This window comes from Phyllostomus discolor, chromosome 1 (assembly GCF_004126475.2).
Source record: "Phyllostomus discolor isolate MPI-MPIP mPhyDis1 chromosome 1, mPhyDis1.pri.v3, whole genome shotgun sequence".
Classification (NCBI taxonomy): Eukaryota; Metazoa; Chordata; class Mammalia; order Chiroptera; family Phyllostomidae; genus Phyllostomus; species Phyllostomus discolor.
Window position 1 is genome coordinate 212,445,748 of NC_040903.2, and position 26,440 is coordinate 212,472,187.

At 47.8% G+C, this 26,440-nt stretch overlaps 2 protein-coding genes across 6 annotated transcripts in view; one reads left to right on the forward strand and one right to left on the reverse strand.

Annotated features, from left to right (window-relative positions):
* Nucleotides 1–10,756, reverse strand: part of ATG2B (autophagy related 2B) — a 64,894-nt gene extending 54,138 nt beyond the window's left edge. For both annotated transcript variants that reach the window (XM_028506388.2, XM_036013779.1), the window contains exons 1-2: nucleotides 10,595–10,756; nucleotides 1,247–1,409 (exon numbers count right to left, since the gene is read on the reverse strand). In XM_028506388.2, the coding sequence (XP_028362189.1) occupies nucleotides 1,247–1,409; nucleotides 10,595–10,756 (325 nt within the window). The remainder of the gene's footprint in view (nucleotides 1–1,246; nucleotides 1,410–10,594) is intronic.
* Nucleotides 10,757–11,264: 508 nt separating this feature from the next.
* On the forward strand, nucleotides 11,265–24,838 carry LOC114492662 (GSK3B interacting protein). 4 transcript variants are annotated; one of them, XM_036013783.1, is made up of 3 exons: nucleotides 11,265–11,369; nucleotides 19,935–20,197; nucleotides 23,064–24,838. In XM_036013783.1, exons 2-3 carry the CDS (start codon nucleotides 19,940–19,942, stop codon nucleotides 23,223–23,225), a joined length of 420 nt encoding a protein of 139 aa, XP_035869676.1. In that variant the 5' UTR covers nucleotides 11,265–11,369; nucleotides 19,935–19,939; the 3' UTR covers nucleotides 23,226–24,838. The 4 variants fall into 4 exon arrangements, with proteins under 4 accessions (XP_035869676.1, XP_028362904.1, XP_035869682.1 ...); XM_028507103.2 differs by having other exon boundaries at nucleotides 11,272–11,375; nucleotides 19,939–20,197; XM_036013789.1 differs by lacking the exon at nucleotides 11,265–11,369 and adding an exon at nucleotides 11,389–12,049 and having other exon boundaries at nucleotides 19,939–20,197.
* Nucleotides 24,839–26,440: the final 1,602 nt, after the last annotated feature.

Genomic DNA, 26,440 nt, shown 5'->3' on the forward strand with positions numbered 1-26,440 from the left:
CTCGGGCTCGCGCTGAACTATGTGGGGGTGAACGGCAGATGTCACGGCACTCACCCCTGAACACCTCAGCGTGTAACCTGTCAGAACAAGAGCGTCCTCCTGCCACCCAAACACTCCCAGGAGACGTAACACCGACACAATAACATCTCACAAACACTGACACCCAAGTACCCCAGCTCCCCCCTCACAACAGTCAAGAAACAAACAAACAAACAAAACATGATTATATCCTGCCATTAGTTATGCCCGTCTTCAGCCTCCTTTAATCTGGAACAGTGCCCCCATGCTTCTTGTCTGTCATGACAGTGACATTCTTTACAGTGCCACCCATTTAGTTTACAAAATGTCCCTTATTTTGGGTTTGTCGGACTGCCGCTCTGTGATGTGACTCCGGCTAAGCACTCTCAGCAGGAAGAGCAAGTGCGTAACTAATGTATAACCTTCTCGGTCGCTCACATCGGGACACACAGGAAGTCAGTCTGACCCCACATTGACAAGGCTGGGTTTGAGCATGTGGTTACTTGTGGTGGTCGCGGTCAATTGTCTGCACTGTGAAAGAAACCTTTTCCCTTGTAAATAATACGTAATCACTGGGGGGTACTGTGATTCCGTCTAAATGTTCAGCTCCTCAACAGCCCTTCACCAAACGGTATCAGCATTCACTGACGACTCTGTTCTGTACCAGCGTTTATCATGGTGGCCCCCGTAATGGTGAGTTCCACCTTTTTCTCAGGTTTTTAGGTAGGCATTCCACTGCAATGAAGGGCTTTCCCTCTCCCTGTCCCCTTTACATATTTATTTATTTATCTGTTATCAATGTGGACTTAGGGTGTTTCTTTAAATTAGTGTCATAATCCATTATCGTTGTTACTCCTTTTGATACTCAGGCTTTCCCGCACCTAGCCAATGGGAGCCCTTCAAGCCCAATCCTGTACCCTTCGAACATTTCTCCATCAATTTTTGAGCACGTCCCCGCTTTCTGGCACAACACTTTGAATCTTTAAAAAAACAACAGATCATTGGTAACAAGTAGTTAAACCACCATCTGTGCGTGGATCGTGTAAACAGGGAGAGAAAGAATGCTAAAGGTACAATCACACACCCTACCCAGACCCAAATCCTAGCACCTTATCGTCTTGCAAATACAACTCAAAGTAATAGATGAAACACTGAATTCCATGCAAGCAGGCTACGTCCCCAGTCTCTAAGAAATAAAGCCGCAAACCGGGGCCCACGCTGCACCTACCTAGGCGAGGCCGGGGCCGGAAGACCATCTCCAGCCCCTTCACTTCCAGCGCACAGTTGTCCTGCAGCAAGGAGCCCCACGGGACCGACAGGGAAATGGACTGTATGAACCCTTCCGTGACTTCCAGAGGCGCGTCTGCTGACTCCAGGATCTCATTGAGACACTACAGAGAAAAACCAAATGCAATCTAAAATCACAAGAACTTCACACTGTTAACTTATTTACTCAAAGACGCTAGACTTGCTCACACACGTGTCAGTCACGGGGCGGCAGGTGAAGGAAGCAGAGACCTGGCCAAACAGGATTCCTCACCGAGCTTACCCACAGCTTACCTGCACGTGAGACGATCACGTGACAGAGGAACCACACTGTGCTATCTGGGCGTGTGAAGGAACCCAACCTGGAGGCTCAGGGCAGGCCAGCTGAGGACGTGCTAGCTAAGGCTGAGACCAGACGGCTGAAAGAGCAGTTAACCAGGCAAAGGGTCCCAGGCAGAGACAAAGGCATGTGGCAGGATTCGAACAAACAGACAAAGCAGCGGAGGTCAGTGAGTGCAAGCACACAGACTGGAGACACAGGAGTATCTGCAGGGAAACGCTGCTTTAGCTGCAGTGCGCTGGGCCAGGGTGACGACCAGAAACAGGGCTACACAGACAAGGGAGAGCAGAGCCCAGAGAGCCTTGTAATTCATGCTAAAGAGCCTGAAAGTCATCTCAAGGGCAAGGTGAAGCCACTGAAAGGTTTTAAGCCAGGGTGCCATGAAGGGGTCCAAACCTTTAGCGGGGCCCCCCTGCAGCCAGGTAGGGCGGGCACTGGACGAAAGCAAACCTCAGGCGGGCGGTTGCTATCAGTAAGAGAAGCCAGAGAAGTTGGCTTGGCAATAGAAGAGGGCGGATTTTTGTAGTACATGAGGAAGCAAAGTTAATTGGCACCATGAGGGGTGAGGAGGAGGAGGACTGAAGAACGGCCCCCAGATGCTGGCCGGGGCAGCTGCTCAGGCAGTGAATGGTACCACGCACTAAGACAGAGAAACCCGGCACAGCTGGTTAGGGGAAGACGGGGCGCTGGGTTCCAAGGAACGCGTCTGAGCCGACATCTAGGTGGAGGCTGCTAGGAAGCAGCTGGAAATTCCGGTCGGGAGCTCAGGAGAGCTATCGGGGCTGGAGCTAAACAAAGGCGTCATAAACACAGAGGGAGAACGAAGCCCCGGGGGCGAGGAGAGACGGGCGCTGGGAACTTTCGTAGAGTAAAATAACAAGAGGCACGGAACCCTGATAAACACCAATGTTTAAGAAGCGGGTTAAGAAAAAGGAACTTGTGAAAAAGCAGAGAAGGAAAGTCAAGCAAGCTTCGCATCCCAGAAAATCACGGAGAGACGATACGGAAGAGGAGAAAGGTCAAGTGCAGCAACGGCTAACAAGGAGTCAAGGACTGTCAACGTCCCCTGGACCTGCCGCTCTCCAGGGGCTGAGGGGGGCTGCTGGGGGAGAGAGTGCAGTGCAGGGTGAGGCAGGCAGGCTGCAGCGGGAGGAAGACAGAATGGCTGCAAACACAGCTCGCAGAATAATTAGGTGCGCTTGTGACAGACAATGTACTTTTTAAACCGATAAAACCATCGTTATTAAGGGCCAGTTTACAGGTGGGGTCCTTCCGGAACGCCATGTCGCCTAAGGGCAGAGTCACCAACTCCCTGTGGACACGCCTCACGCCGACCCTTGAGTGGGACTGGGACCCCCTCACGCTCCATCAGAGGTCACCGCTGAACGGGGCCCTTCATGCTGGTGTCGGCGGGGTCCTACAGACTCCCCCGAAAGTCCGTGGGCACGGGTGGTCCTGAGGTCCGAACACCCGCATCCTCAGGCTCTGACTATGTATCCTTTCCCGCGGTGGCCCTTCCTGAGGGGGGGACGCACAACGGTGGCAGCCTGTTGGGCCTCCTTTCCCGCATTCCCGTGTTCCTCCGTCTAATCTCCCTTCTCCCCCTTCACCAAAAAAAACCCCGTCTTTTAACCTTCCTGAATCCTCCCCTAAATACTACCTGGGGCACAAACATCTCCAGCAATAAGTTCTCCCGTCTTTCCCTATCTTATACATATTTCTGACATAACGCTCAAAGAAACTCAAAGAACTAAGAGATATTGCTACCGCAAAATCCCTGCAATTCTCATCTACTTATGACATCAGCATATTTCAAGCTTGTCACTATCTTAAAAATTTAGAGTAAGATTTATGCCGAGCCCTGTCAAAGTGTAGTTGTACGTATATTTACCTACAGATGCATGAACTAACCAGGAAAGAGGAGAAACAACCTGTTCATATCAGTAAGAAATGCATCCCAATAGAAGTTTCTATGCCTAACTATTCAAATGCATAATGTATTTTTATTGTTTTGATCAACTGCACACTCATAATAATAACACAATCCAGAGGAAAAATGTTAACACTTGAAACTTCATGACTGTCTGAAGGAGATACTGATCAGTTAAGATCAATATGATGAGCTCAAGAACAACCAGTAAGGAAACCACTAAAAAACAAAAAAAAAAAAGTGAAGAATTCATTAATTAAAATGTTACAGTAGAAAATATTCACTAATGGCCCTGGCTGGTGTGGCTCAGTGGATTGAGCGAGGGCCTGCCAACCAAAGGGTCACCGGTTCGATTCCCAGTCGGGGCACAAGCCTGGATTGTGAGCCAGGTCCCCTGTAGGGTATGCATGAGAGGCAGCCACACACTGATGTTTCCCTCACTCTCTTTCTCCCTCCCTTCCCATCTCTCTAAAAATAAGTAAATAAAATCTTTAAAGAAAGAAAATACTCACTAATGTAAAGAAAAGCTTAATAGTAAAAGGAAATTTTTAAATACAGATAATTTCAATTTAGTCACGTTTTTATTGTCAAAAATGATGGCATGATCAATAAAAAACTTAGGTATGAAATAAACAAATAATGGTGAAATTGTGCAGAAATAGGAAACAGGATGGACATATGGACTCAATGGGGAAAAAATACAGTGTTAAATCTCCAACTATTAGTGAAGAGTGCGTTCAAGCATTTTTAAATGTGTGATGGGAATGTGACCCTACTGGGTGAGAAAAATTGTATTTTTATGTCAATATCTACAACACAACAAAAGCTTTTCGCCACATCTACTTAAACTTACAACGAAAAAGAGTTTAAGGCAGTTTTTAAATGTACAACAAATAGCGTAGTTTTTCAAAAAAAACTTTAAGAGAAAATTGGGCAAACGTGTTTGGAAAACATTCCCCTAAAATACAGCCCATGTGCAGGCCCTAGGTCAGCCTCTTGCTAGCAGGGCAGCTCTGACAAGTTCTCATCTGAGTCCCGATTTCCTCGACTCCAAATAAGGACAGTCCCCGTTTCACAGGGTGGTCGTGAGTGAGTGTCCGTGAGATACAAGTCAAGCTACCAGACAGTTCCTGACACCGAGTAAGCAGGGCACAAACGCTGGCCATTGTTCTCCACCTTCCCCGGCACCCGCCTAGCACAACGATGAGCGCCATCAGGAATTCAAGGTGTGCTGGACGCTACGAAGGAAAGCAGACATTACGTTCCATGTTTCTCTTTAACAAGTACCATGAGGCTAAGAATACACCCCTATGAGTCCAAACCAAGGCATCAGGATTCAAACAGAGATAAAATTGAGCATGAAAATATGCAAGAACTGAGTTAAACCAATTTTGATTAGCACTTACTACACAGAGGACACCACGCTATACTATTTTATACCCATGCCCTTGCGTTAACTCTTCAAAACAGCCCTTGAATCAGGTCTTTTTGCACCCATTTTACAGGTCTGGCGAACATAATCAGAAAAATTAGGGAACTTTCAGAAGGTCTTTGATGAATCACTGCAGAACCAAAACTATAGAAGAGAGAAACGTATTTTCACAATGGAAGATTCTGCAGGAGACTAAGCAAAATCGTGTGCTAAACTCGTAACCCTCAAAAATGTAGTTCCCGGGCTTTGGGGCTGACTTCTAGAACAAGCTTTTAAAACTAAGTGGAAAAATGCTCGATCCCTTTAGTAACATTGTTTCTGAAAGTGCAATCAACGCTCACGTGCGCCACCAGAATCCCTTAGGATACTTCCTAAAAATGCAGATTCTACCCTGGCTGCTGTGGCTCAGTGGATTGAGTGCCGGCCTGCGAACCAAAAGGTTGCTGGTTCCATTCCCACTCAGGGCACATGCCTGGGTTGTAGGCCAGGTCCCTGGTAGGAGGTGCCTGAGAGGCAACCACACACTGATGTCTCTCTCCCTTTTTTTTTCTCCCTCCCTTTGCCTCTCTAAAAATAAACAAATAAAATCTTTTTTAAAAAATGTAGATTCTCAGGTCTTTGGAGCCGGAATCCACGGGGAAGGAGCCAGAAGTCTGCAGGTTGGCAACCTTCCCAGGTGAACCCCATGCGGCTGATGTTTGAGGAGCTTCTCGAGCCTTCCGAGGCACTGTGGGGTCCAAGAAGACTACCGGAGTCAGAAAGACTTAGGCTTGAAATCCTGCTGCTCGGCCAATGCTAAGCCTAAGTTACGGGTAAAATGGAAATGGCGGCACCCAACTGACAGCAAGAAAATGTATATAAAAGCACTCTGTACAATATATAGAAATACGAGGTGCTTAATTAACGGCCGCTATTGTCTTTGAAATTGAACTAAAACCCCCTGTCGTGACACCAGTCCTCTCCGGTCACCAGCCTCATTTCTTTTTCTTTAGTCAAGACAGCTATTGGCTCAAACCGCCAACTGCTGGGTTGGCCCAGAAGTCCGTATGGCTTCTCCATGAAACAAAAGACACATTTCGCCTTTTCACCAACAACTTCATTTGGATATTACAAGCATGTGGGCTACCTCCCGCTATTGGCTTCCAGTGGGTAGAGGCCAGGGCTGCTGCTGAACACCTGGCGATGCGTGAGACGGCCCCGCAGCCAAGAATGATCCGGCTAAAACGTCAGCAGTACCAAGAAGATTCACAAACCACTTCTGACACATTCGGTCAGTCACGGTACCTTCCCCATCCACTGCACAGATCTCTCTGTGTGTGTTTCAGGTGCACTTTTACCTTACCCTTGAAACAAGAAAGGATAATATGCCGGAAATGTTGTCTATTTCCTTCTACCTTCAATATTGAAATGACTGCACAAAAATTCACCAATTTTGCTTAAGTTTTTTTTTTTTAATGCATGCTGATACGACAGCTGTCACAAATACAAGCTAACAAAATTGTTTCGAACCAAGCTGAAGACAACTAAGCATCGCTGGAGCTATCGTAAAGAAAAAACCTTACCGGGCTTTTTGGTCAACCCAATACTGCCTGCCTTCTAACCCTCGGCTCCTCTGACACTGCCCTCGGCTGCCAATAAGCCGACACATAGAACGAACAATGTTCAGTCCTCACCGTCCTTGAATTCTCATCTCACTCTGACTCCTATCTTTCCATTCTAGCTTTCCGTGGTTTCCCTACCACGCTCCTCATTCCCAGTATCTTCCCAGTTCTTTCCCTCTTTCACGGTGGTATTCATCTAAGGTCCATCTTCAGTCTCCTTTGTTTCTCAACTCCGTCTACACCTGCCCGTGTGCTCGCCATTCGGTCCCCGCTGACACCCTGAGAACTCCAGATCTTTGCCTCCCACTCGGCCCCCACCCCAATAGCACACAGCATTTTTGGACTACTTCGGTGGGAGAAGAACTCGTGAGCTTACAAGGCAGCCCGTTCCAACTGTGGAAGACAGTTGCCTCTCTTGCCTCTACTCCTTGCCTCTACTCCTACCCCAAACTCCTTGCCTCCACTCCTCCCTCCCACCTGAAGCCCCTTTCAAGTTAGTAGTCTCCAAAATGTATCTATCCCAGAGAGTGTAACAGATCACCCACTAAGGATGTGAGTAAAAAAGGAGACATTCCATATTAAATGTTTCACATTTTTAGATTTGAAAGTTGTACTACAATTTACTGTGCAAAGGGCATCGGCACCCTCACTTGGCCACATATCCGACTGGCCCAAACAGGAGACCGGTGGCTCCACAATGCGGCCGAGTTAAGGGGGGGTGTCCCAGGTGGGGGCTCCATTTCAGCACACTGGGGCTGACGTGAGCATCATTCTACACGGCTAAGCCGGGCCTTTTAAGCAACAGAATCCTCGTAAAAGGATAGAAAGTGACAGTAACTTCCTGATTTCCTGGCTTTTCTTATGGCTAGATATTTGTGTTGGATTTAAAGACGAAAAGCAATTTTCTTCTGCACAAACAGAAGAACTCGAAGTATGATGAGCATCTCACATAATGACAGATGGCTATCAGTAGTATATGCCACCTGGTAGGTTTATTCCAGAAAAACAAAACACAACTTTATCTTTTCAAAGTAAAGGTACCATTTTAGTAGAGAGTAAGAAAGTAACAGCTTTTCAAAGGCTACTTGCACTAAGGGGACAATGTTTCAAAAATTTACCTTTGAAAATGTTTCCACTGCGACATGATTTTGTTGCTAAAATAATGTCTATTAAAAACATTGTCTTTCTTTAAAAGTCATAAAGGACACAGGTTATAAAAGGTTGGAAAGCATGGAAAATTATACCAATGAATCTAAAAGTCTGCTAAACCGAATTTTTAAAAATGGGTTTTGATGCTAATTTCATATATATATATAACCTCCAACTAATCGGCAGTAACTGGCTGAGATCAAGGAAGAAGAGAACGTGGCTGCCAATCTCCACGTGATCCAGGGCGTAAGTGACCGAGAGGACTGGAACATCAGAGAGGTCGTCCACACGCAATTCTTCCGTGTGGACACACAACTCTGTGAGTCATCTCTTTTCAGTCACGACAGTTACTCAAATCGCGTGTCACCGTAACTGAATTGGGCATTGGAAGTTTGCACAGCTGTATCTAAGTGTCATATCAGGATTTGCCTTGGTCATCAACAGAAAACGCTGTACTAAATAAATAAACAGCAACGGCTAATGTTGATTGGATGCTTCATTTGACATGATAATGTTGGTTAGGCACATCTCTTGCCTTCAAGGAACAGAACGAAACAATCTTCAGAGCTGGTCTAGCCGTAAGTCACCCTGTCAAGGAACTTGAAGTCAAAGTGTAAAATTCGAATATCACCGCCTCCGATTTCCCACGAGGATTAAATAAAAGCACACAAATCAGAGTGCCTCGTATCGTGCCTTAAGTAAACAGATGCTCAATAAACGTTTACTGTCCTTTCCTTGTCTTGAAGCCATAAGATTATTTTTTAAAATAATAATAATGGCCTTAGGAATTGGACAGGTTTGAATTCTAACTGTACCACTTGTTGGCCATGCCACTTAAGGAAAATATTTCACTCCATATGTAAAATGGAAATAATAATTCCTACCTCATAAGGGTAATATGAAAAGTCCTTAAAGGAAAAGGCATACAAAGTTATTCAATCCACAAAAAACAATTAATAAATGTCCGACCCTCCTCCCTCCAGATGGCCTATTCATAACTATACCACAAGTACAGACTCATGGGTCAATGAATTTAAAAATATCCACCGTAATCCCTGTCTTCAGATAATAGTGACTGCACTGGAGTACTCTGACACAGTACTCCATTGTTCCTGCAGTAGGAGCACAGCACTGGAGTACTCTGGCACAGTACTCCATTGTTCCTGCAGTAGAAGCACAGCACTGGAGTACTCTGGCACAGTACTCCATTGTTCCTGCAGTAGAAGCACAGCACTGGAGTACTCTGGCACAGTACTCCATTGTTCCTGCAGTAGAAGCACAGCACTAGAATACTCCGGCATAGACTGGATACCCCACCCATGTGTCCTGAACTCAGGTGAATTACTACCCGGATGTCAGTAGGCTAACTCTGGCAGCCCAGGCTGGCCTGGTGTGGGACTGGGTCTTCCTGCTGCTCAGACCAGGGCTCTTTCCACCATCCGATGTACCCTCCTAGTTTAAATCATCTACTTACAGATATCCATGCTAGCGCAAACTAACTTAAGGGTGGTAACACAGTATTAGCATAACTTGAGCTTTTCAGGTTTCTATGGCCAAGGAAATCATTACTTTGTTAAAGTACTTTAACATAAGAGAAAAAAAGCACAGCTTTTTTACACAGCCTAAATTAGGAGAAAAAGTTTCTTTCTGTTTCAATTATCACAGGAGACCCACCTATAGCGATGGTGTCCTAAGTTTCAGCTGCATAGGAGTGCTCTTAGAAAAGTAAATCTCTAGGAGGGTACAACCAATTCAAACTGTAAGCAGCAAACTCTAGTGCAATAAATAAAAGCTTGGGGGGCCCTGGCTCATGTAGCTCAGTGGATTGAGCACCAAAGGGTGCACCAAAGGGTGGCCGGTTGATTCCCAGTCAGGGCACAAGCCTGGGCTGTGGGCTGGTCGGGGCAGGGGCCACATGAGGCAACCACTCATTGATGTTTTCTCCCCCTCTCTCTCCCTCCTTTCCCCTCTCTTTAAAAATAAATAAATAAATCTTTAAAAAAAAAAAAAAGCTTGGGGGAAGCGGAAAAGCCACTTCATTCTTGCCAAACCCAAGGCGAAAGTCTACTTTAAGGAAAACACGATGCAGTCACCGTCCAAGTGCAGGTGCAACTGTACGTGGTGAGCTGAAATACACCTACAAGAAGCACCTGTAAGATACAATGAGTCAAGTCACAGCCTCGGGATGGCAAGTAGAAAACAGGATTTTAAATGTCTGAAAACTGCAGTTTCAGCGCTCTTGCAACACCTGCGTGTACGCGGTCACGTGAAGCAAACTGCACCGCCAGGCCCACACCATCACCCACTGGCTGGCCCTGTAAATGTCATGGAGCAAAAAAGCAGACGAACCGGCAGAGGAGGCCGTCCCCGAGCTCCGTCCCAGAAGGCGAACGCCGCCGCGGGAGACAGCGGCGCGCGTGCGGGGAGCCGACCCAAAATAAACAAGCGAATAACTAAGGCTCGCGACGTCCCCAAAGGTCCTCCTCATCCTGAATCCTTCCGGAGTGTCATCCCATGAAATAGGGTTGGTTTTCCACAGAGCCCCGCGACCCGTTTTGCGCGGAGGGGCAGCACCGGTCACCTCCCTCCATGGACCCTGCACAGCCCCCCCAGCCACTGACTCAAGTTGATTCCCACGGCGGAGACTCGAACACCTCTGATTAAGTTTCCGGAACACGTGATTCGGGGGCGCAAACTAGCTAGAAACAGATTAAACAACACTTGAACACGTGTATCTGAGCCCTGCCACACTGCCCAGGGAGGGACTGAATGTCACCAGTTTGGATGACACTCCCTGCGCCTCGCCCTAAAAGAGGGGAGCCAGTCCCGGCCGGCTGGCCGCCGCCGGCAGCTCTTACCCATTTGTCCAGGGGCACCTGGGCCAGGGACCCGGTGCCCTGGTACAGGTCCAGGCTGAGCTGCTCCAGGCTCAGCTTCTCCTGCAGGAAGTGGCCCAGGTACCTCTGCAGGAGGTAGCGGCAGGCCCTCTTCTTGATGGACTCTGAAAACGGCCACGGCATGATGAGGGTTGGCAGGTGGGCCGGCGGTGGCTGCGGGTGGCGGCAGCTCCGGCCTCGGATCCCGGCCGGCGTCCCCAGGCAGTGGAATGGGCCTAAGCCCGGGGCGGCCCCTCCATGCCCGCTCGGCACCGGCGGTCCCTCAGGGCGACCCCATCTCCTGGATCACGCCGCCGGCTCTAGGCCTGGCGGAGACGAGGGGCGGAGGAGTCCCCGTCGCCCCAGGCCCGGGCGATTCCGGGGAGGATCCTAGTCCGCGCAGAGAGGGGGTGCGAGGCAGGGCGAGGGGACGCGGCGGCGCCCGAGAGAGGGGCTCAGGCGGACACCTCCGCCGCCGCCGCGCGACGAATTTGTTGTCATCCGCGGGCGCGCTCCCGACGCTGGCGAAGCTCCCGGCGCGTTCCCGAGCCCCGGACTCCCAGCGCGCCACCGGGCGCTGGCGGAAGTGACGCCACACTGGGCGCGGGAGGCGGGAGGAAGGGCCCGGAAGCGAGCAGTTCCGGCCCGGAAGCGGCGAGGGCGGGGAGGGGGAGAGGGGGCGGCGCCGCCGCAGGCCGGCTCCGGACGCCCAGGGAAGGGAGGACCGGGAGGGCGGACCAGGAGGCCCTGGGCGCGCGCGCAGGTGAGCTGCGGCCAGGCTGGCTACCGGGGGCGCGGGCCGGGGGCCCTCCGAGCGGGGCGCGGCGCAGCAGGCCGGGCCGCGCGGGGCGGTGGCCGAAGGGGCCCGCCGCGGGGAGGAGAGGGCTCCGGAGGCGGGCCGGGCCTGGGCCGCCCCCCTCCCCTCACACCGGGACGCGGGAAACGGACGCCGCGGGGAGGAGGGCTGCGGCTGCGGCCGCGCATCCCCGCCGCCCCCGAGTCTCGACCGGTGTTGCCCATTGTCAGCAAGTTATCCGTCGCCCGGCTCGTGCAGGTATCGTTTCCAAAGCTTCCTCTTCGTGACTGTGTGGCGGCCGGCAGCTTACGAAGCGCCTTCGGCGTCCTGCCTGGGTGTGCTGCGCCCGGGACCGGGAAACTTGAGTTTTCGAGGATCTGAGAGCAGAGCTGCTTTCTGCAGGCCATGCCCAGGCCTCCCGACCCCGCGGAAACGTGGGCGATGGGCATCTGCAACCTGGTGTTGCCGTCTTGGAGGAGGCAACTCCTGCAGAGGCCGAGCTGGCTGTTAACTTAGGCAACCCCGAAAGGCCTGCGCGGGGGTTCGCCGGCCCGCGAGCCAGTGCCTGCGTTACGGTCCTAGTGCCGCCACTTAGCCGAGCCACTCTGACCCGGGCTCCGCCGTTGGAGCCTTTGCCAACGGCGAGCGTATTCATGTCGAACCTCGGGCGATTGTTAGGAAAATTGAGCGAGAGGAGTGAGGAACGAACCCCAACAGAGTCCTGATTCCTGTAGTTCCATTAAGCATAGGAAATTAAGACGCCCTGGTTAAGGAGATTTTATTTGTTGGTAACTCATGAATGCGGTAGAAATGTGTACTAACAGCCCCAAAATATGGTCAGATAGGGAACGCTCTAGGTCCCTTCCCTCGGCCACCTTTTCGTGTTAGATCCAGAGTGCTCTCCCGAGTGTGCATTGCTTGGGTCGCTGGCGCCCCTGATCCTGGCGGGTTTGCCCCAAGCGTGCTCAGCAACCTCGGCTCCCTAGCTTTTCATGCATTCAAAACCACTCGGTAAAGGCCCATTAAATGAACGTCTTCATAACTGCTAGGGTGAAAAGGGTGAAGAATCGGCCAGAACCTTCAAGGAGCGTGCGTTTTGTAGTGGATGATCTGTTCCTGTATTCAGTATCTATTTATTGATCTCCTGCATGAGCCAGGGACTGTTCTAGGTGCTGGGGACACAGCACTGAACCAGTTAAGGTCCTGCCTGGAGTTTACATTTTATTGAAGGCAGGGGAAACAAATAAAAATCAAACCATATGACATGTGGTGATAAGTGCCATGGGGGGCAATACAAAGGGAATGGAGATTTGTCACTTTCATATCGAGGGGTAAAGGAAGGCCTCTCTTATTCAGTAATGTGACATTTTAGCAGAGACTTGGAGAAAACCAGGTAGCAAGGCCCATGAGTACCTGGGAGAGTTGTTGTCCAGGCAGGGGGAACAGCAGGTTTAAGGCCCTAGGACCGGAGCATGCTTGGTGAGTTCAAGGAACATCAGGAGGGAGTGAAGGGGAGGGTGGGCCACATTCAGACACAGAGTAGTTGTGAGTCAGAATGTTTAGAATGTGTCAGAATGTGAGTCACTAATGGAGGAACCCACAAGATGTTCAAGTTGATGTGCAGTAGTGTAGGGGAGATGAAATCAGTGAGAGAAAAACCAGTGTAATAAAATGGCAAAGTTAGCTCAAACCTGGCTAGTGGGGTTTTCACTTCCAGCTAAGATAGACTAAGAAACCAGATTTACTCTTCACCTGCGGTTAAAAGAAAAAGTGAGCAAAAATATATGAAACGATTGTTCTTAAGACTTTGCATCCGTGCCGGGAAGGACAGTGATCCCTGAGAGGCAAGCTACAGACCAGGTGGCTCTGTGTCCCAGTGTATTGCCCGTAGAGAGTTCCCCTCCCGAGAGGAGAAGCCCGCAGAGAGCCTGGCAGCCTCCCTGAGTTGAGGCCGTGGAACCGGGGGTCCACAGACCGCTGGCACGGAGCCCTGGCAGGTAGAGAGCTGGAGAGTGGGGGCTGTGGGGATGTATGGAAGGTCCCCCTCCAGCCTGCAGCTCAGCAGTATCAACACGTGGTTGTGAAGAAACTGCCCTGGGCTGGGGGAAGGAAGGATTTGGGGGGCATCAGAAAAGACCAAGGGGAGTTCCTGCTTCTGTCACCCAGAGTGGAGAGCCTCATAATTCATTCGTCTTTGGGGAGAGCTCTCAGAAAGGGTTTGCCTCTGCATTCGGCCAGGAGTAACCAGAGACTGAATGCAGCCTTGATTCCGCATTAAAGAGTTCAAAGCAAGGCTCAAAAAGAATAGGGTATTTTCAGATAACTTTCCAGGACATTTTCAGATAACTACACTCCAGGACAATGCTCAGAAATGTTTATAAGAATATAAAAATATCTAGCACTATACAAGGTAAAATTCACAATGTCCGGAATCCAATCAAAAATTACCAGGCATGCAAAGCAGCAGTATACAGCCCATAATGAGGAGAAAAACCTATCAATTAAAACTAACCTAGAAGTAACAATGAAATTAGTACACGAGGACATTAAAACACATTGTAGCTATTCATATGTTTAAAAAAAAAAAACTAGGGAAAAAATCGGACAAATTAAGAAGAGACAGAGCAAAAGAATATTTTTTTAAGACCCAAGTAGAAGAAATTAGGTGGGTACTACAGAAGAAACCATTAGTGAACCTCAACCACAGCAACAGAAACTAGTCAAAGTGAAACACCAAGAGAAAAGAAACAAAAACATGAACGAGGCAGTGAGGAGTAGGACAACTTCACTTGGACTGATAGTCACAAAACTGAAGTTTTCAAAGAGAAGGAACAGATAAAGGTTTGAAGACATGGGCAAAATTTTTTGAAGTTTATTGAAAACTGTAAACCCAAGGGAAATGGCTCAGTGAACCCCCAAGCAAAAGAAACAGGAAGAAAATTATAGCAACAGGAACAAAGATAACAATGGCATCAGATTTCTCAAAGGAAACAATGTAAGCAAGATGCTGATAAGAAACATCTTCATTACGCAGCCTTGAAAGGGGTGGGGGGACTTGTCCACCCAGGATCCTGGACCCAGCAAAAATGCCTTTCCAAAGGAAGATGAAAGAAGACTTGTCCGGGCGTACAGAAGCTGGAAGAGTTCAACAACAGCAGGCGTGTGCTGCAGGCTGCGCCGCGGGAAACCTGTCCGGCACAGGGAACGTGACGCGGGTCGTAGATACAGGTGTTGGTCAGCACAAAGGACGGAGGGCACCAGAAGTAGTGTCTGTGTGGTTAAACATAAAACACGTTTTTATCACCTAACTCTCTTTAAAGATAATTGACTGTTTAAAGCAAAAATAGCATGTATTGTGAAGTTTCTAGCATATGATGAAGTAAAACGTATGACAAAAATAGCACAAAGATGATGGTGTACTCTTGTGGGGTTCTTATTGTATATGTCAAAAAGTAGAATATCACTTTTGAAGGTACATTGCCATAAGTTAAAGCTGTATAGTGTAAACTCTAAAATGACCACCATCAACACACAAAAAATTATAGTTAATACCCTGGCTGGTGTGGCTCAGTGGATTAAGCACCAGCCTGCGAACCAAAGGGTTGCCAGTTCAATTCCCAGTCAGGGCACATGCCTGGGTTGCAGGCCAGGTCCCCAGGGGGGGCATGGGAGATGCAACCACACGTTGATGTTTCTCTCCCTTCCCCTCTGTCTAAAAATAAATAAATCTTTTAAAAAACAAAGATTATAGTTAATAAGCTACCAAAGGATATAAACTAGACCTAAAGAGTGGTTAGTCCAAAAGTAAGCAAAAATAGTAATAATAATAAGGAAAAGGGAATAAAGTACAGATGGGACAAATAGAAAACAAACACCATGATAGACAGTAATCATATTAATCAATTACAATAATCGTATCAATAAGCACAGTAATCATATGAAATGCAAATGGTCCTAACACCCCAGTTAAGTGACAGATTGCCAGATTGGGCAAAAAAGCAGTACCAAACTATATCCTGCCTACAGAAAACCCAGTTTAAATATAAAACTATTTCTATTCCCATTCTCAAGAGCTTAAAACGGCCTGTTGTGTCAAAATTAAATTCCCCAGCCCTAGGTATCAGCACCCTGTCTAATCACCTGTTACTCCCTTCACATCTCCCTCCAGTAGACCAGCCAGCCTGGTCCCCTCCCTCCAGCTCCTGCCACGGGAACTGTACGGAGCCCTGTGCAGACTCGCCTATGCGGCGTTCCCTGTGAAGAAGTCTTCAGAGTTCTCCAGTCCTTTCTGCTCAACTGTAACTTTTCATCTGTGTTCATTCAAAATCAATTTTGATTGACCTGTTTCGTGGGTCAGACCCTATTATAATCATGATTATGTCGTAAATCATGGGCTATCGGAGCTCTCAAGAACTGTAAAAAAACTTCCTATGGGTTCCCCTTATTTTACAGATGAAAAAAACCAGGAGTCCAGTGAGGCTACGTGACCAGCCTAGGTTCATGCGCGTGTAGTGGTAGTGTTTCAGTAGGGCCAAGACATGCTGATTTCTCTAATTATCTGCACTCACGATGAAGTACGTTTCTTAGGTTATAATTATAATGCGTGTGCATGGCGTTAATATTTGTGTACATATTTAATGTATGTGTCCTGTCTGCCCAGTGAGGCGGAAAGCTACCAGGAGACAACTTTAATTAGTGTGCCAGTGCTTAGAAAAATGCCGGATACACAGGTACACAGTGGATTATGATAAATGACTAGTAAATTTAGAGTCTTAATTGACAAGACTACAAAATATAAGAAGTAATTCTTTAGCTTTTACTATTTGAAACAATGATAGCTTCCCTTAATAGATTAGCTAAGCTTCAAAATAGATTTTGTAACATATATCTATAAATCTGGCTCCTCATTTATATATTGAGTTTAATTCATTACCTTTACATTTCAACCAGGATATAAACTCAGTACATTATTGTATTATCCACAAACATTCACAGAGTCCTAGACCCGCACTAACAGTAGCCACCTAGGTATTTAAATTCACACGAATGAAAAGGAAATAAAATTTGAAATTTAGTTCCTCAGTCACTCTAGCCAAACTTCGAGTGATTAATAGCTGTATGTGGCCAGTAGCTACTGCCTTAGACGGCACACATAAACGACATGTCTGCCATCACAGGAAGGCCTGCCAGCCTGGACCCTCTCACACATGGGTGAGTTGTTTGGCCGCAGAGCAGAGAACCAAGGACTTCACAGGGTTCGCGTGGCCGAGCCCCCTGACTACAGGTGCGGCGGGAACTGCGGTGCTCGCCTCGGCAGCGTGCGCCCTAGAAGCGGAACAACACGGAGGTCGGCAGGGCCCCCGCAAGGGTGCCATGCAGATGCATAAAGCGTCCCGTGCTCTTCAACCAGAAAGTGACTGTTGTAGGGAACCCTTCACCCAAACGGGCCTGTGCTTCCCCATCCTCAGTGCACAGAAGCAGGAAGGTGGTAGGTTCACATTGCATATTTTACCTTCTGTTTAAATGCACGTTTATCTTTTAACATTCTAATTGTGGTTGAATATCTGTGTAAATGTCTACGTAATGAGGTGTCTGCTCAAAAAGTTTTAGTTACCAGGCTGCGTCATCGAAGAAGTGGAAGCCACTTCGCTGGCCCTGCTGGTAAGGCCACCCGGGCCCCGCTTTGGCTCTGTGACCCCTGTATCACCAGCTGCCTCCACGGTGCTGGGCTCTGTGTTCAAACCGCTCGAGGGAAAATCTGATTGGCGAGGCCGATTACCACCCGGAATCAAGCAGCTGGACAGAGCTCTTGATTCAGGACAATTCACAAGTGCCTTGCCCGCTTTGAGATGGTTACTTGATTGAAACACCCACCCCCAGTGTCCTGCGCTCCGATGGCGGTGCTGGCGTTACGGAGGGCAGAGCGTGAAACCTGTAACTAAGGCAGCTTTCCAAAGAAGCAGTGAGCTTGACAAGTACTCTGGGCCTCCTTTTGATAGAACCATCTGAACCACCTGTTTCTATTGCCCACCCAGTGTGTAAAGTAAATTGTGGCCCTGGCTGGTGTGGCTCAGTGGATTGAGCGCCAGCCTGCAACTGCGAGGTCGCTGGTTCGATTCCCAGTCAGGGCACAGGCCTGGGTTGCGGGCTGGGTCCCCAGTAAGAAAGGACAGAAAGTGGAGTCTCCAACTATGTTCACATTCTTATCTGCTGGTAGGGTGTGGACACTGGTGGACAGAATAATGTCCCCTCCCAGGAGTTACCCATGTCTGAATCCCAAAGCTGTGAACGTGGTACCCTACGTGGCAGAGCAGACTTTAGATTTCTCATCCCCAGAATTAGAAATTTGTATTGTTCAAAGCCCACCAAGTTTGTGATTATTTGTGATAGCAGCAATTGCAAACTAATGCGAGCATATTGCTACTCAAATTCTGTAAAGATTTTAAAAGTACTTTCATATGACAGGCACAAAAATATGAGGGTTCCTTTTTTTTTTAACCTCTTCCATAAAGCTGCTGAAGCGCTAAATCACTGCTTTTCATTGCTGGTGATACCCACCATCGCTGAAGATACTTGGGTTGCCAGTAAAGGGAGGGAATTCACCGCTAACGGGAATGCACTGAGGTTACACAGCCGCCGGGCTGGGGCAGCCTCTCTCGGTGACTCTCCCGGCCCTGCTCGTTGCCCTGCTCAGCACCACCTCGGGCTGGTTGCCCCGGTGCACGCAGGACGCCTGCCAGGAACAGCTGGAGCTCGGCTCGCTCCTGGTCTCAAGTGACTAGGAAGAATTCCATGTGTTGAGTAGTTCAGGGCCCTGTGTGACTGGGGTTGGGTCCGTCTCACCCAGATTGTTCCCTCAGTCGGAGAAAGGGGCCTTACGATTCCCCTTGGGAAATCTGGGTGCTCTTAGGCAGGGGAAGGGCTGTTGATAAATAAGGCCCTGTTGTAACCAACAAAGAAGAAGTGATAATATTACCTTAAATACTGAGTTTAAGATGTTATCAACTTCTGTAATGCTTCAGTGATCTATCTTTTTTTACTTATGTGTAGCATCATCAGAAGTTCCAACAGCCTGCTTTCTTACCTGTCGTTCAAAGACATTTTAGAAACAAAATCTTCAGTCGAAGGAAATGCCTCTTTCCCTGTGTTGCCCCTTGGTGCTGGTCGTTACACAACGACCGTGCAGTGCCCGGCATCCTGGCCCGCGCTGGTTCTCCCGTCCCAGCACCACATCCCCCACCTTTCTCCGTCATCCAGGTCCTGATGGCAGAGGACCAGGTTCTTGCTTTAAAAACGTGCTGCTAAGCTGTCTCATAGAAGCATCTTTTTCATGTGGTGATTATTATTTCTGACATCCCTAGTTGAGACACTTGATTACTTAAGCCAAATTACAATGTGTGGTATTCGTGATGCTGAAAGATTTATGATGGACAGGCCCATGTTGAAGTCTTCCAACTGACTCTGTTGGGTGGGGTGCTCTTTCTTACACATAAAACCAAGTGTGAAGGAGTATGATGATGATTTGTAAAGTAGAAATTGTTAGAAAACACATTTTCACTATCTTATACAGTAAATCCATATTATACTTCAGTTTTCTGACAAATTGCTCCAGCAATAATTGGTAAATCTATAATTAACTTGTTAGGAGTGACCGATTCTGGAAAGCGCTATCGGATGCTTGATATAAAAGGTCTTTAAAACATGTCATTAGTTGAAAGAGGACTGCAGGAATATCTTACTTGTACATTTGCTGTGTGATTTTAAGAGAGATTCATGTAGTGCATTAGTAATTGTCTTTAGCAGATGGTTTAGACTTGTGTGAAAGACATGCAGCTGTAGGAACTCGAGCTCCTTAGCATTCCTGCTGGTAATTTCACGTGACTTTGCAGTGGAGTCACCCAGAAGCTCTGAAAACAACACCCAGAAAAATCTCCCGGAGATTTTGATTCAGTTTCTCTGAGGGTGGTCAGTGGCTGGGGACATCATTCTCCGCCTCTCAAATTGGCAAATATTAAAAAATATTGGAAAGAGTGTGGTTTAAGAAGAGAGAGAGGGAACAGTCCTTCAGGTTCTCTTGGTGGAGTTTACATCAGCGCGGCCTTCCTGCTGTTGAAGGGTGAGTCAGCATTACGCACGGGAGGTTGACCTGAGCCTGTGCTGACTCAGCAGTTCCCGTTCCCAGTATCCTAGAACGATGAGGACACACTTAAGAAGACGTGCGTGTTAAGATTTTTACTGAGGCATTGTTTGAAATAACTAAAAACTAATATTTTCAATTCTTACCAATATGGGAGTTACCCTTTGGGGGAGAAATGGAGAACGGAGACTCTTTCTTCTGAAAATCTGTAAGCGATACTTTGCTGTGAAAAACCATCACAAATGGTTTTAGACAGCGTTTTCCAGGAAAGCTGTCGACTGCTTAACGTTCTCTACTAAGTAGCAGTTGCAAGGTGTGGGCACTCCCACCCAAACGGTAACACCCGGAACGCCTCTCCGTCCGCAAAGAAGGTGTCCGCCTCCTGTTTTGCAGAATGGAAACCGACTGCAGTCCCGTGGAGCGGAGCAGCAGGCCCGGGTTTGACGACCGCGCAGAGGTGAATGGCTTCGAGGGCGCCGACGTGAAAGACATGAGGCTGGAAGCGGAAGCAGTGGTCAACGACGTCCTGTTCGCCGTGAACGCCATGTTCGTCTCCAAGGCGCTGCGCTGCGCCGACGACGTGGCCTACATCAACGTGGAGACGCGGGAGAGGAACAGGTACTGCCTGGAGCTCACGGAAGCGGGGCTCAAGGTGAGCGCCTTTCCCTCCGCGGGCAGGGGATGACTTGTGTCTGTGCCCCCCGCCCCGTCAGAGAGGGGGCAGGGCCGGGAAAGCATGTCCAATGAGAACTCAACACGCAGTAGTTTCCAGGATCTTTTCGAGGGAAGCTTTTATCTAGGGATTTTTAATAACCCTAAAGTCTTCTGTCAGCGTGGGAAATTGGGATTTATTTTAAATTTGATTAGCAGTGTCCCTTTAATTACCGCCCCCCAAGTTAGTTGATTTGTTTCCGATAGCCAAATATGCGCACCAGCAGCACGGATCTCCCCACCCGCACCGGTGAGGTTCGCGGCCAGTGTCTTGAGAGGACCTTCCCACCTCCTAGAGATGTCTCTTCTGTGCAGACAGCGCGCTCCACTCCGCCGTCGGACCGCACGCAGTCGGTCACAGCAGCAGCTGCTCCTCCCACTGCCAGGAGTGTTCTCCCGGCTCCTCCATGCACGGAGCTCTCGGCTGCGTGTGAGCCTCCCCCGGCAGAGTGACCTCCCTCCCTACGGCCTTGAACCAGAACCCTGAGTCTAGAAGAGTAGAAAGTACCACCTGAAACCAACTTTTTATTTAAAAAAAAAACTATAAAAAAATTTGACCTGCTGAACAAAGTAATAGTCATTAGAAACTCCAAAATTTAGTTTTAACCGTACTAATTAATTCATGGTCCATCTCAGTTAAAGTTCTCTGACATTTCTGTTTCTCTGTATGGTAAGCGTAATCCCTAAAACTTGCACAGAGTTATAAGACCTGAGCAAGTAAGAATGTCATGGAGTAGTGTGTTCAATGGCCGCATGAATGTTTCTTTATTTCACTAGATTCGGCTCCCTTGCGATGTGTATGTGAATCACGTGTTCTGTCTGGTCCTTGTCAGAGGATCACGTGCATTGACTCGAATTGGGAAGCCAGCAGCCACTGCCCTCGGTTGCCTCGCGGCAGCCCTGTAGCTTGCCGCCTAGCTCAGGGAGCAGTGCTTGCTTTACCTAGTTTCTGTGCGCTCCTTTCTGAATCCCCAAACCTGTACTGGAAGCCTGTAGTCTTTAGCAATGGATCTTAAATAGAAACGGGCAAATCGAAAGTGGGCGTGAATGACCCCGGATAAATTCATTCTGTGTTATGTCAGTGAAGGCTGCGGCAGCTGGGGTGAGGTGGGCGGGGCTCTGATGGGGTCGGAGGTCTTACACGTGAGCCAGAGTGAGCGTGGGTCAGGTAGGCAGCCTGTCCGGGTCCGAGTCTTTACCTGTAACCTGGAGATTAAATGTAAAAACTAAAGAGGACCGGAGGATGATTATAAAGGGCACAGTAAGATTGGATCACTTAATATAAAGCCTGGCGTGCTAAATATTAAATAACTTTTCAGCCTGATTCGGTTAACATTCATTGAGCACTTACCGCGGGTCAGGAATTGGAAGTAAAACTGGGAGTAAGACGTGATCCCGGTCCCCTGAGAGGAGCAGCCTCACAGGGGTGGGAGGGGCGGATGGAACTGTGATGAAGTGGTCCCCGCTTCCTGCAGCCCCGCTGTCTGCTGTTCTCTGTGGTCTCTGTGCTCAGCCGAGTCTCCGAACAGTGAGTGGAAAAGGACAGAAATGCACACCTTACACACTTTAAATGGCGTGCCTTTCTGAGCAGCGTGGTGAAATCTCACGCCTCCCACTCCTTGCTGCCCAGGACAGGAGTCGTCCCTTTGTCCTGCGTGGCCTTGCTGTTTCCACAGCCACCGTCCCACACGCAGCCGCCATCTCTGTTATCAGATCGGTTGTCGGAGAGAGAGCGCGCAGCCTCCAAACTTGTACTGCAGTGTGTTGTTGTAATTGTTCTGTTTTATTGATTGGTCTCGCTCATCTCCTACTGTGCCGAATTTGTAAATTAAACTGTGTCGCAGGTGTCTGTGTACTGGGAAAACACAGTCTGTGTCGGGTTCGGTGCTCTCCTCAGCTCCACTCGGAACATGACCCTGTAGATAGGGGGCGCTGCTGCTCACCATGCAAAGTGCCACGGTGAGGCGTGGCCCTGGAGAGGTGGGAGGCGTCGTCCCTGGGTGTTGGCCCTGCTCCTCATCAGAACAAGACCAGCACCGCCTCTGCCACTAATGACATGATCTTGCATCTTCTGTGGCTTGGATAAATGTTGTAAGAATTCAGCGTTTATAGAGGGAGTTCAAAGCTTAGTCGAGTCAAAAACTGAAGTAATTTTGCCCTGTACTGTGCTGGTGAACTGTGGTATTTCATTATCTCAGTGGAGAGAAAAGCTTTAGCTGCGTTTAGAGGAAAGAAAAAAAACCAGAATAACATTCCTTTTTATTTCACAGAGTTATGCATTTCTCCGTTATATAAGTAAATGTATTACTGGTGTGAAATGGCCTTTCAGATAACTATATAAAGCAGGATTAAAGTTATGAACACTTTCCAGAATTCTTTATAAAAATAAGCCAAACCAAATAGAGTGATAAAAGTGTGGATTGATAACTTATTATCTGTTATAGTCCCTGTATGTAGCAGGCCTTAATATATGTGGACTTAAATTGAAGCATGTTTTAGATTATGAAAACAAAACACTGTTTTGCATATAGCTTTTTAAATTTTTTCTCAGCTTTCCATTTGTTTTAGGACCAGGAGTGGGTCAATCAAACCATTACAACGTAGAGGAAAAAATTATGAAAAGAGCATTTTGCAGGGGTTGTTTCTCTTGAGTTATAAATTGCTTAAATATTAAAGATTGTACCAAAAGTGCATATTTTACCTGTTGATTGTAAAAGTATCATTAGAGAGTGACCCATGTAAACAATTGGTTTTTGCTGTCTGTGCCCTGATGAAATCCAGCTACTGACTTCACTGTTCCCTTGCAGGTGGTAGGGTATGCTTTCGACCAGGTGGATGATCACCTGCACACGCCCTACCACGAAACGGTCTACTCCCTGTTGGACACGCTCAGCCCTGCCTACCGGGACGCCTTCGGAAACGCGCTGCTTCAGAGACTGGAGGCTTTGAAGAGAGACGGACAGTCGTGACCAAGCTTGTTCCTGTCCGAGGGGCGGCGGCTGGAACACAATATGGGCACGAAGCTTGAAACTCCTGCTTATGGTCATAGGAGAAAATGCATCTTTGGTTTTGTGTTTTCATCATTTCTCGCTTCACATTTGGCTTTTGACCCAGACCATTACTGACTAATAAATCGTCTGCCTTAGTCCCTGATTCGTGAAGGGGACCCTGAGGCCACAGCTGCGGCGGCATCGTTAAGGCGTTCGGGTCTCTGCACTTCAAAACGGAATCACCCTTTCGTTCTCTCACCCCAGGGCTTCGGTGCTGCGGCACTCTCTCTCGCATGGGAAGGTCTGCATTTGCACAGCGACATAGGGATTAGAACGACCTACAGGCAAACTTCGATTCAGCTTGCTAAATCAGGGTTTACTGCCAGCGTGGACTAACGTTACAGTAATTATTCTGGTACTAGCCTTACTGGGAACAAATTATCGACTAGTTTCCCCTGCACAAATTTTGAAATTCACTGCTTCACTTCATCTATTTGTGTTACTGATACGGACTGATAATGATGTGTTCATTATATATTACTTAGCTAGTATTACACGAACAGTAGGGACAGAAAAGTTCTGTATTCCTTGTTTGCAACAGCCAGCCAACTAAGAGGACAAACCGTTAGCAAATGAATGTAATGGTTACTTTTTCCAAGGTACTTAAGCACATAAGCAAATAGAGGAACAGGCTCCATTCTTCACAAAAAGCATCTTCCATGTGTAGGATTTAAAAGAAAGAAGATTCCGATTTCTTAAAAAAAAAACAACAATATTTTGGCCTGTGTTGATCCTTCTTATGAATGTTTGTTTACATGATGTACAGTATATATGCAGAAAGTATTTTTGCTTCCACATTTACTTTCTATAATGTACTGCTTTGGTATTCCCGCAGCGCCCCCTTCCCCAGCCAGCGCGCAGTGTTTGTCCCCAGCCAGTGTGCGTCCACGATGTCATGCGAGTGCGTGGTGTGGGTTCGAAACCAAAGGGGGAAGGAAGCACTCCGAGACTTCATGTGTGAAAAGGGAGACTCTGTGTTTTATATTTTATTACAGGTACTGATATTTATAAACTTAATAAACTACGCCATGCTGCTTCATGTTTTCCAGAAAATGTTGAATAGTAAGATTTGGGGACACCGTTTTTTTAATAATGTCCTAAAGTAGCAGCTGTAGAAATGCTGAACTAAAATTCTGCATCTCGACACACCTTCAGAAAGTGGTCATTTGCAGGCTTTTCTAAATCATTATTAAATACTCAGTACTTCTAGGCCCTGAAGACGATGCAGGCCAGAGCAGGTTTGCGTTCGGTCCAGGTCACTCTTCATCGTCACACGTCACTGGTGGAGTGCTGTCGTCACGGGGGATAGCGCATACTCATTCCCAGCTCTCCTGGCAGATGCTCCACTGTTGGGCAGTGGAGTCCGACTTCAGGTTGGACTTCCTGTTAATCTCAGGCTCACTGGAAAGGGTATTTGTAAAATCCGAATAAACTTCTGTTTGCTCAGTTTTGAGTTTTCAGTATGAAGAAAAAGTGATTGTGTGTTTAGAAATTGAAATTGATCACTTTGTGATAAATGGTTGATTCCAAGAGCCTCCGTTTCCATTTTTGCATTCAGTATTATATTTTCACGTGAATTGAGTTGCTCTTCTCATTACTCTGAAAGAGGAGCACAGGGAGACTTAGGAAAACGCAGATGTTAAAACCGGTTTTCCCTAGATTGCTTAAAGAATTTCACCAGATCAGGTAAGCCTTCATTACACTTCCAAAGGGAGGAAACTATAAATAGCTTTTACAAATCAGTATGAAAGAATGAGAATGAACAAATAATACGATCCAACAGCTCAGAAAAAATGGTACAGGCGTCTAGTAACCACTTGAAAGATACTCGGCGCAGCCAGTACTTCAGCAAAGGTAAACATCACTTGCTAATTTCACCTGTCGTTTCCTCACGTCACTTATTTAAGTAAAATGGTGCCAGGAAGGGTCTAGTGAAGAGGGGACTCTTACACCCACTGGAGTGCGTGTGGGTGAGACCTTTCTGGGCAATGTCGGTGATACCGCCTTTCCAGGGCTTGTAACTTCCGCGCCAGCTCAATCCTGGCAACCTAGCATGAGGCGGGGGGCGGGGGGGATCCACCAGGAGGTGTGCTGCGAGGGTGTCCATTTTCTCTAATGAAAAATCAAGTGGCTCTACAGGTGGTTATGTTAAGCTATATAATTCTCTTGATGGGAAAATATTCGGCCATTAAAAATCATGAAAAGGCAATGGGGAAGAATTTACATGAAAAAATATATAACTTTTGGAAAATACTCTTCTATGTAGTAGGAAAATAAAATATTCTACATGTTCATAGTCCTCACTAGGTGGTAAGAGGTAATTTTCACTTTCACTACTTTTTCACATTTCCTACAGTTGCTTGAATATACAATATTTTGCTGTGTACAATGCGCACCCATGTTTTTGTGCACGTTATACCTGGGATTACTGTGCCTATGGTATGTAATCTTTACATATGGATAATGCGCATCCTTATTTTTCCCTCAAAAATACGAGTGAAAAGGTGGGCATTATACATGGCAAAATGCAGTACTAGTTGAAGGGGGGATGCAGTAGATGGGGGGTCAAGCTAGCGGGAGAACTTTTCTGTCCAGCAGGAAGCACCACACTGTGCTCAGCTGGGCCTGCTCCCAGGGAGGGGCCGGTGTGATGATGAAAACAGTGCACACCATGTTCCTCGTGGTGACCCTGTCCGCCCTTCCCTCCAGGTCCAGGACCCACTGTTGCACTTCCAACACCGCAAGTGGGTATGTGGGATCATGCTCACATCTTGCATTACACACCTCCATTCTCTCTCCCAGGTTCAAAAACAAACTGTGGTGTCGAGGAGAACGGGTTGGGGAAACACTGAGGGTCTGTGTGACGATGTTGACTCCAGAACTCGGCCTCCAGCCCGCCTAGTCTGTGGTAACATAGCTGAGACCACAGGCTGACGGTTTTGCTCAGCAAGCCCACCTGTGAGCAGTCCGGGTGGGCAGAACCCAAGCCTTCCGAGGCCACCAGCTTACCCCATACAGTGTGTGTTAATAAAAGCACCTCCTGAACTCGGATGATACAAAAGCTGATTTTGAAAGAGGGAAGGAATAACAGTAAAGGATGTGATGGTTGGTGTAACAGAATTAACCATCTCTTT

What these genes read in the sequence shown, in the direction of transcription:
- LOC114492662 (XM_036013783.1), top strand. Translation starts at nt 19,940, where the DNA reads ATGGAAACCGACTGCAGTCCCGTGGAGCGGAGCAGCAGGCCCGGGTTT. An exon ending in TCACGGAAGCGGGGCTCAAG is followed by an intron (nt 20,198 to 23,063) that starts GTGAGCGCCTTT and finishes GTTCCCTTGCAG; the next exon opens with GTGGTAGGGTATGCTTTCGA.